The 9,792-nt window shown below is 45.6% G+C and overlaps 1 protein-coding gene across 1 annotated transcript; it reads left to right on the top strand.

Annotated features, from left to right (window-relative positions):
• Positions 1 to 10: 10 nt before the first annotated feature.
• T265_01086 (hypothetical protein) lies at positions 11 to 9,291 on the top strand (the record flags this gene model as incomplete). Its single annotated transcript, XM_009165029.1, has 3 exons — positions 11 to 311; positions 7,061 to 7,860; positions 8,383 to 9,291. 3 exons carry the CDS (start codon positions 11 to 13, stop codon positions 9,220 to 9,222), a joined length of 1,941 nt encoding a protein of 646 aa, XP_009163293.1.
• Between the last annotated feature and the right edge of the window lie 501 nt (positions 9,292 to 9,792).

The raw sequence follows: 9,792 nt of genomic DNA, 5'->3' as shown, positions 1-9,792 counted from the left end.
TATTACTCGCATGGACTTCCAAATACTCTATGGGGCCTACTTCAGACCGCTCCTGGAGTACGCCAACCAAGTTGTCTACTCAGGGCGTACAAAAGACGTTACCCTCATTGAGCGTTCCCAGCGGGCCGCCACGAGAATGGTTGCTGGCCTCAAATCCGTGGACTACGAAACCCGTCTCGCGATGCTTGATCTCTTTCCCCTGGAGTACCGTCGCCTCCGAGGGGACCTAATTCTTACTTACGCCCTGTTTGAACAAAGCTTGGCAAACAGGTTTTTTACCGTTGACCCAGCAAACACCCGGCGAGGACATAGTAAGAAAATTTTCTCGTAACGCTACCAAATCTCAACACATGGTTTTATAGCGCACTAAGAAAGCTCCATACCATCCCAGACGATTGCCTTCGTACCTTTTTGGCGCCGCATCACCCGCTAAGCAGTAGTCGATAATTCAACCCTAGGCCGTCGTTCAGCACTTGTGGCTAGAAATGACGATTGGATCCCAATGCTCCGGGAGGAAATGGTATAAGGTCGCGGAGCCTGTACCTGTGAAGAGTTGAAAATGTATGTCTGATCGTGAAAGGTTGCCGTATATTATGGGCACTGAGGCATGACTTCTCATGCTAAGGAGCTGATACGTTGAAGATATTCATTTCGAACTTCATGCGCCGATTTCAAAAAATGATGCACTGGCGTTCTCTCCAGTCTGTGAAACCGAGTGTACACAAGCCCTTGGTACCAGCTTGCGTAGACCATCCACACTAACCAATATTTTTGTTGGGTGCTGTCGGTGCTACCCACCTTCCAGGATGGGGACCGCGTGATCCTCACTGTGCCTGGTTGGAGACACTACAAGATATGGCTGCCAACCGATGTCAGTGGCGTTCTTGTTGTCAGTTTCTGTCCAGATTGCCTGAGTGAATGTCTGGAGGTGTAGGCACCTCGGAATGATTGTGGTAAGCTAGCACTAAGTCCCTCCCCCGTCCACCTTTCAGTCAAATAAGTCATGGTTGTACGGCAGTGAAGCATTGGTGTTGAGCACTGATGTCATGCTGTCGTTGATGATGATGATGATGATGATGGGACCTGCGTACATTTGAGTGCAAAGGGATACGCGTAGACCTGGCTTTTATCTTCAAAGTCGTTCGCACAAATTTGTGCGACTTAAGTCACGCCTTAAGAAAGGCATGATAGTACACTGATTCAAACGGGAAAAGTCACAATTGCGGAACGACAATCCTTTATTTTCTGTCTCCACGTGATCCAGGTATTCATGGGACAAATTATCACACAGCGTCCACACGACACCTTTGGCCACTGCATCTAAAAGTGCAACCGCGAAATATCATTGATACAAGTTAGGTTCCAAGCAACACCAAGAGACATGTATCATTGGATTCCGTAGCCCATTGATCTTAACGGATACCTCACAAGATCAAGCTGACACGAGAGGATCTCCTGCTCTCACCAGCCTAGACATGAAACTGAGCCCAGTGTAACATGGTGAACAAGGGATCAATACATAGTTTAATGGACTCGCGGAGCCAAATGAAGTGTTTCCGATCATTTCCGGAAGCATTGATGACTTTGGCGCCAGATGTCAATTATCACACTCACGGACGCTGAGGATACATGCATATATATATATATATATATATAAAGTGGGTGGTTTCTCGATAGATAGCATTTTGGCACCACATCATTGATCCAACCAGTCGGCTTGGATGCAAGCATTTTCTCTTTGCAGACGCATAAATGCCGGGTTGGAAAAACTACTGAAAATATCTGCAGCTTGAGCCCAACAAAGTCTCAGGCTTAGCTAAGATCTAAAACCTCCGAAATGCGTCTAAGAAATGCGCGGCGGACTACACGGCTAGCAAGTCCGTCGGAGGGTCGTTACCCTTTGCAGTGGAGCGCCAGCTTGTTATATCATCAGGGGCTACAGGTCCAGGAATTTTTGTACCTCAAAAGTGTGAAAGTACAATCGTTGTTTCACCTAGCAGCGAGAAATGTCTGTGAGGCCTTATTTAAATTCAAAGCAACAACTCAGTTGGATTTACTCATCTCTAATGCACATACATGACGTCGCTTAGAATGCTGCCAATACCATGCCTCAAGGGAGGCTCTAGAACTGCAGAGGATATGCAGCGTCATACGGGGAAACTGATAAGCAGTGTCTACCTGATGCAGAAAAACTAAGATGGTTGAAGTTGCAATGTCCAATAAAGCTGCTGAGAGGGCTTTTGGTACCTGCTTACCAGCGTTTGTGGCAAGGTTCATTGTCACAAGGTACGTTCCAACTCAGAAGATCGAGTGCTCACTGAGTACCAGCAGATTACGAGGTCAGAAATCCATGAGAACTTCAGCAGCATGGTTATGTACGTTCGTAATAAATTGAAGAAGCGCAGTCGAAGAGAACCACGGACTCATCTCGATTCATTTCTGAAAACTAATTCACGATCCGATTTCGAGGCGCTGACTGCACAACTGACTCCAAAGTTTTTTGAACTTGCATCAAAATTCTCTTTGGACATTATACACCGATAGTTTCCTCCCTTCTTCATCTGCTCAACGTGGATTGGATGGGGATGACGCTAATGAGTACGTGAATGTATTCCTAGCATTCGGATGACTGGCCACATCTGAACTACTCTATTTCATCATCATCATCATCATTGTCAGCTGTAAGAACCGCGTACTTGTCGTACGGTGGTTGTAGCTGCCACAGTTTCGTTCACCAATGATTGGGGGGGTAGTTAGCTGCGTATTGCACGCGCGAGCTGGTAAATTGGTGCATAAATCTAGCACTGTCAGTGGGTTGTCAAGCGTGGGGGGGTGGAAAAGGAGCTATGCATTGAAGGCAATAGCTTTGATGCATGAGCGCCATTGAGGGCGCGACTGGGCCATGTCTGATAATGTCTCTAGCCATTGATGTGGCCCGTCTCGTGGTCCCCATCCAGGAAGACGGCAGTGACCAGCGCATCTGAGTTTGCTGTATGGTGGTAGGTTATATGCACTGGCCGGAATGCACCTTGTTCAAAAGACACAAGCACTTCTGCACTCCGGCAAGAAGCAAGCGTGGCTATCAATCAATCAGCCAATCAGTTCCCTGTGTTTCAGTTTGACTATTTCTTCCTCTCTTCTTTCGTTCATTTCATTTTGGCGTAAAGTTTCTATTCCTTTCTTCACCGGCTACCACACTTATGATGCCGCTATGATCGATGAGCCTTCTAGTACAAGAACTGCAGGGCTTCTTGGGCGTGAACAGTGCTTTCATTGTCGGACTGAACTAAAATGAGTTGAAAAAGTACAATGAATCGGAAAGCATTTTTGTTGGCCTTCAGACGAGCCACGAGTACATATTTATTACTACTAAGTAGCAAAGTAAGAATTGAGTTAATAACCAATACAAGGATAATAAGGGAAGCAAAGCCTAGGGGGGTTGGAAAAGGAGCTATGCATTGAAGGCAATAGCTTTGATGCATGAGCGCCATTGAGGGCGCGACTGGGCCATGTCTGATAATGTCTCTAGCCATTGATGTGGCCCGTCTCGTGGTCCCCATCCAGGAAGACGGCAGTGACCAGCGCATCTGAGTTTGCTGTATGGTGGTAGGTTATATGCACTGGCCGGAATGCACCTTGTTCAAAAGACACAAGCACTTCTGCACTCCGGCAAGAAGCAAGCGTGGCTATCAATCAATCAGCCAATCAGTTCCCTGTGTTTCAGTTTGACTATTTCTTCCTCTCTTCTTTCGTTCATTTCATTTTGGCGTAAAGTTTCTATTCCTTTCTTCACCGGCTACCACACTTATGATGCCGCTATGATCGATGAGCCTTCTAGTACAAGAACTGCAGGGCTTCTTGGGCGTGAACAGTGCTTTCATTGTCGGACTGAACTAAAATGAGTTGAAAAAGTACAATGAATCGGAAAGCATTTTTGTTGGCCTTCAGACGAGCCACGAGTACATATTTATTACTACTAAGTAGCAAAGTAAGAATTGAGTTAATAACCAATACAAGGATAATAAGGGAAGCAAAGCCTAGGAAACTGACTGCAGTAAACCCAGACATATTCCCAAGTTCAACTGTCATGCCAGGAACGGCGGTAACGACGTTAGCGTCACCACTGGCCAGGCTCCATAATCGATCACTAGCGAGACAATTTGTACCAAACGGCTGAAAGTTGGCAGTTATATTCTTTGTGCATAGACGAACTGGAAAAGACCTGACAGGGAATCAGGGACCAACAATTTGACAACCTCATGATATGTGCTAACCACTCCACGGCCTACCAGAGCATATGGGAATACTTGCCAAATTAAAAGCCTACAAGTCTCCTATGGTAATTATGGAACTCAATCTGCCTTATAGATTTTGAAAAATTAGGGGTAGTTAGTGGATAAAAACCCCGCCTGATTTTGGAGTCCATACTTGCTCCGGGAGCGTTTTACACAAGAGTTGACACTAACAGGATCAACAAACGCATGTGTTCTCAGTATTCCATGAAAATCCTACTCTGTCGCCCTCACCAAGGCAGTAGCGTAAAGAAAAGTAAAATCTCCAGAAACGTCCCTTCCTTCAAGAAATTTCCGAGGTGGAGGTTGTTATGAAGAGGGGTTCCTGTGCAATGCATCTTTCTTAAAAGAGATTGTTGATCGTACGATTCACCCGGATGCGCAGTCTCTAGAGGATAACGGTTCGAAAAACGTTCTTAAATTGTATAGTTGAGGTTAACGGTCAACAGCGTTTTAATGCAGCATCGATGAACGAAACTTTGTCAGCTGCGACCACCGTACGACAAGTGCACGGTTTTTACAGCTGTGATAATGCTGATGATGATCATGACGATCACAGTCCGACTGATCCCGACCAGCCTCTAGATTTTCACTTGTCACCCTGTCAGCAAGCACTGATTAAATCATAGCTGAGCAGAGCAAATAGGCTTTTCCCGGTAGGACACACCCAAACCCGCACTGACAACCTCCACTCGATTGGTGGGGAAAGTTTGCAATCTAACTACCAAGCTCAGTAAACAGACCAAACATCAAGCAGCACATCCTGTATTCTGCAACATCGCTCAACTGTGACTGTGGTAATAGACTAGCTCACATTGAATCTTAACAGTCTATGTCGTCGGTGTACTACCTTTAGCAATGTTTCAAATCAGTCTTGGACGAACAAATTCAGCTCCAAATTTTACAAGGTTTAGGAACATATCGGTTAGAAGTGAGCACTAGGAGTGGAGTCACAACAGTGCTAGGATAATGCTATCGCTCAATACGGAACGGACGCTTGTACTCCGTTCTTTTGGGCGAGATGGCCCAAGTGGTTAGAGCGCGAATTTACTGACCGGAAGGTTCGTGGTTCGAATCCGACCTCCGCCACCCGACTTCCCCTGTCTAGGCCTGGTCAACCTGGCAGTATCCCAGCCCTCGTGCTTCCTTCGTGTGGCATGGCAGCTAGCCACCGGAAGGGTGCTACAGCTGAACGCTTTCTTTCTTTTCTTTCTCCGTTCTTTTCGACAAGTCACACATGGTGTTGAGACATTTGGATAGTGCCCGATGAAACTGTGGATAATCGCCGATGCACACACCGGCAAAAGCACCTGGATGTCATTAATTGTCTTGAATTCGGATGTCGCTCCATAATTATGGACGTGCGATTCTTGAATTATCGCCCACACCATCATCATCATCATTGTCAGCTGTGAAAAACACGTAAATGTCGTACAGTGGTTGTAGCTGTCTCGTGAGTCAAACTGTTAAGTAAGGAGCTAGGGGGCAGAGTCCCTGAACAAAATCCTACATCCTCGTACTTCCCTGTGGGTCAGATTTTGAGTCAAAGGCTCAAGTAGGGGCACCTCAACCAAACCCCATCCCTCGGCCTAGGCAACCGGAAAGTATCAATTAACCGCTCAGTTCAGTGCCCACCGATGTCCCCGCCCAACTACTTCCCACCACACAAGCAAACGTCACTGGATCACTTGACTGTCAGTTATCGGACCAAAGGGCCTTATGCTCCTCGCTGCCCATTAACAGTAAAAAAAATTGCGCCCTTCTAAGTCCACGAGACCTTCCATACCAAAGTTAAACATTCAGAATGATTTGATTTCTTCTGTCCAAACTCCGGTTAGGCAATTAGTTGCAGCGAAAGTGACCGGTCCCAGTAAAGCAACTCAAACATTTATGCTCTTTAATCATCACTTGTAAAATTCACAGGCTTACGGCCTCTGTGAGGATCGTGAAAAGTTGTAGCAGTCGGATTCTTGATGTGAAAAACCAAACGGAAACCGGTTGAAAACAATTAATTCGTTTACTCAGCAAATACATCTGGAACTATTGTGTTCACGAATGCAGGATGTAATATTAAAGGGACGTTGGCGACATTGCACCGGTGGTAGAAATTAATGGTTAACTCTCATAAACCCATGCAGAAGCACCGCCAAAGAGTAAAAAGAACGGAGTTAGGACGAACACCCCAATCGTAGGGCTGCTGGAGAACCTTCGACATCCCACGCCCCGTTCCGCTCCGAGTTTCCGTTAACTTTATATTCTACTCTAGTTCCACGAAATCCAAAAATACGCCTATCAAATGTATTGCTATATCTCGGATATCGTACCTACTAATACATGAGGTGACATGGTGTAGCACTTTCAGTTGAGGAAGAACATCATAAAAGGAAGACTCAGCTAGGTTTCAGGTGAGATTCCCGTTAAAACCAAATTGGCATGCAAATGAGTGCATCTGTCGAACGGAGTTAGGACTTATGTAATGAAAATCCTACGTACCTAGGGAAAATGGCCAAGAGTTGAGAGAAAGTCACCTAGGCTTGTGAATGCGAGGGCTCACATTTGATTGGAACAGATAGCGTGGACATAGCTATTTCGATTATCTTGAAGTGTTTTGAACCACTAGCACGTACTGCGGTGGTCTTCCAGCCGGCACATAATTTGATCGTAAAAATTAACGTGGCTTTTGTCTCTTTTCAGACTTTGTCAGGTAATTTTATAAAGCACCAAGAGTGATTGTTCAGAAACGATGATTTTATCACGTACTAAACCAGCATCTCAGAAGGTCAGTGCAGTTCACGTCCCAACGACAGCTGTGAGAAAGGAGATTCCGAAACTTGAGGACTTTTTGAGTAGGAGGGACTATACTGGAGCACTGACACTGTTAGAATTCGAACGCAGTTGTAGCAACTCTACCTTAGAGACCGACTTGTGGATCGCCTACGCAGCATTTCACTTGGGAGACTATAAGCGTGCAGCAGACGAATATAAGAAAATACTTTCTCGTAAAGATGCTCCGGATGAAGTTTCCATCTACCTTGCATGTTGTTATTTCTTCCTCGGAATGTATCAAGAGGCTATGGCACATGCCAAAGAAGGTCCATCCTGTAGGCTGCAAAATCGTGTGCTGTTTCACGTGGCACATAAATTCAGTGATGAACGTTTGTTGCTAAACTACCATAACTCCTTGGCCGACGTGTTGGAAGATCAACTTTCCTTGGCATCCATCCACTGTCTACGTAGCCACCATCAGGAGGCGATCGACATCTATAAACGAATCCTGTTGGACAACCGTGAATATCTGGCACTCAATGTGAATATTGCGTTATGTTACTATAAAATCGATTACTTTGACATCTCACAGGAAGTGCTTGGAATCTATTTGCAAAAGTATCCAGACAGTGCCACAGCAATTAATCTAAAAGCTTGTATTAACTTCCGACTGTTTAATGGGAAGGCGGCCGAAGCAGAACTGAAAGCATTGCAAGAAATGGCCTCGCCATCGTTTACATACGCCCGTGATTTGATCAGGCACAACCTGGTGGTATTTCGCAATGGGGAAGGAGCGCTTCAGGTGAGTCAATAAGCTATCTGGCCTTAAGGTGCTAACTTAATGCCACCAAGGTAGTCTGGTGTAGCGGAATATTGAAAACGAGTTTTCGGTTGTGCAATGGGTATTTCTATTGAAGAGTGTCTAGTTCGAGAGGCTGCGTCAGTTAGACCATGTGATGCGCTTGCCGAAAAGGGTACCTTCTCTTTTCCTAATTCAGAGTGGCGGAAACAGAGGTGGCCAACCCTGGCGTAGGCGTATGAGAGAGCTTACGAAACGTTTGGATGTTGTCCGTGCTACTCGCCTTCCAATATGTGGGCCGCATGAACCCCACTGCGTCTGGTTGGAAACGCTGCAAAATATGGATGATGGCCAATATCATTGGCGCTCTTGTTGTCAGTTTCTGTTCAGATTGCCTGATTGAGTGTCTGTCGCTCTAGACACTTCGGAATGCTTGTAGTAAGCTAGCACTAGGTCCCTTCCCCTTACTAACATACCATTTACATGAACCTTTCTTTAAATCTGTTTCGTGTTTCTTTGTATCAGATACTACCACCTCTACTGGATGTCCTCCCAGAGGCTAGGCTTAATCTGGTGATCTATCATTTGAAAAACGAAGAAATTCACGAGGCTTTCGAGCTCATAAAAGATATGGAACCGAGCACACCACAAGAGTATGTCCTTAAGGGAGTAGTTCACGCTATCCTGGGTCAAGATCAAGGCTCTCGAGAACACTTGAAACTGGCTCAACAATACTTCCAGCTTGTGGGTGGATCAGCAAGCGAATGCGATACCATCTCCGGGCGCCAATGTATGGCATCCTGCTTCTTCCTTCTGCGCCAGTTTGATGATGTGCTCATATACCTGAACTCGATAAAGAGTTACTTTTACAACGACGACACTTTCAACTACAACTACGCACAAGCCAAAGCCGCGATTGGGGCGTACAAAGAGGCCCAGGAAATATTTTCCCTAATCCAGTCTGAGCGTCTACGTTCAGAATACACCTATTTGAGCTGGCTCGCTCGTTGCTATATCATGAACAAGCAAGGTCGCTTGGCGTGGGAACTCTACCTGAAAATGGAGACATCCACAGAGTCGTTCAGTTTGTTGCAGCTGATTGCAAATGACTGTTACAAGATGGCACAGTTCTACTACGCAGCTAAGGCGTTCGATGTCCTCGAACGACTGGATCAAAATCCCGAGTACTGGGAAGGAAAGCGTGGGGCGTGTGTAGGCGAGTTTCAACTCATTATTGATGGTCAAGAACCGAAAGAACGCTTGAGGGAAATAATCCAAATCCTTCGGAATACAAACAACCCGCAAACGGAGTACTTCATCCGAATAATGAAAAAATGGGCCAAAGAAAACCGAGTACCAGTTTAAATGAACTGTTGTTCGTTAGCCTGAGATACATTTTGTTGAATCAGACACGAAATGCATTTAATTACATCTTTGTTGAATTTTCACAACAAAAAACTCTGAGTTACCCCAGTAATGTAGGTTAGGGATGAATCTCTCGCATAGCAGCGAAGTTCCAATGTTGAGCAGGATTTCGAGAGGTGAGGTATTCGGACTAAATCTTCCACGAGCTTACACTCGCTAGTTTACCAGCTGTCCAAAAAGAAACCAACAGATCAGAAGCCTTTAGCGCAGATTACCTATTTCGGAAACTACCTGAGGTCACATGCACAGGGACCACTACTGAGAATCACACTTTGCGTGCTACTCGTTATGCAGAAGATACAGAAGCTCCTCGATTTTCTGCCTGTCCCATTCTATCACAGTAATCTAAGCACTTCGTCTGTATACACTCATCTGCAAACTAATTTGGTTCTTTCGAGAGACTCACCTGGAACCCAGCTAAATCTCTCGTTTATGATGTTCTCAGGCAACTGAATGTGCTGCACCAGGCCGCCTCATGTTTCAGTCGCTACGATATTTGAAATATCGCGA

The sequence above is a fragment of the Opisthorchis viverrini genome (genome assembly GCF_000715545.1).
Source record: "Opisthorchis viverrini unplaced genomic scaffold opera_v5_11, whole genome shotgun sequence".
In the NCBI taxonomy this organism is placed as follows: domain Eukaryota; kingdom Metazoa; phylum Platyhelminthes; class Trematoda; order Opisthorchiida; family Opisthorchiidae; genus Opisthorchis; species Opisthorchis viverrini.
The sequence above is the reverse complement of the archived record's forward strand: the minus strand, read 5'-3'. Positions and strand labels throughout refer to the sequence as shown.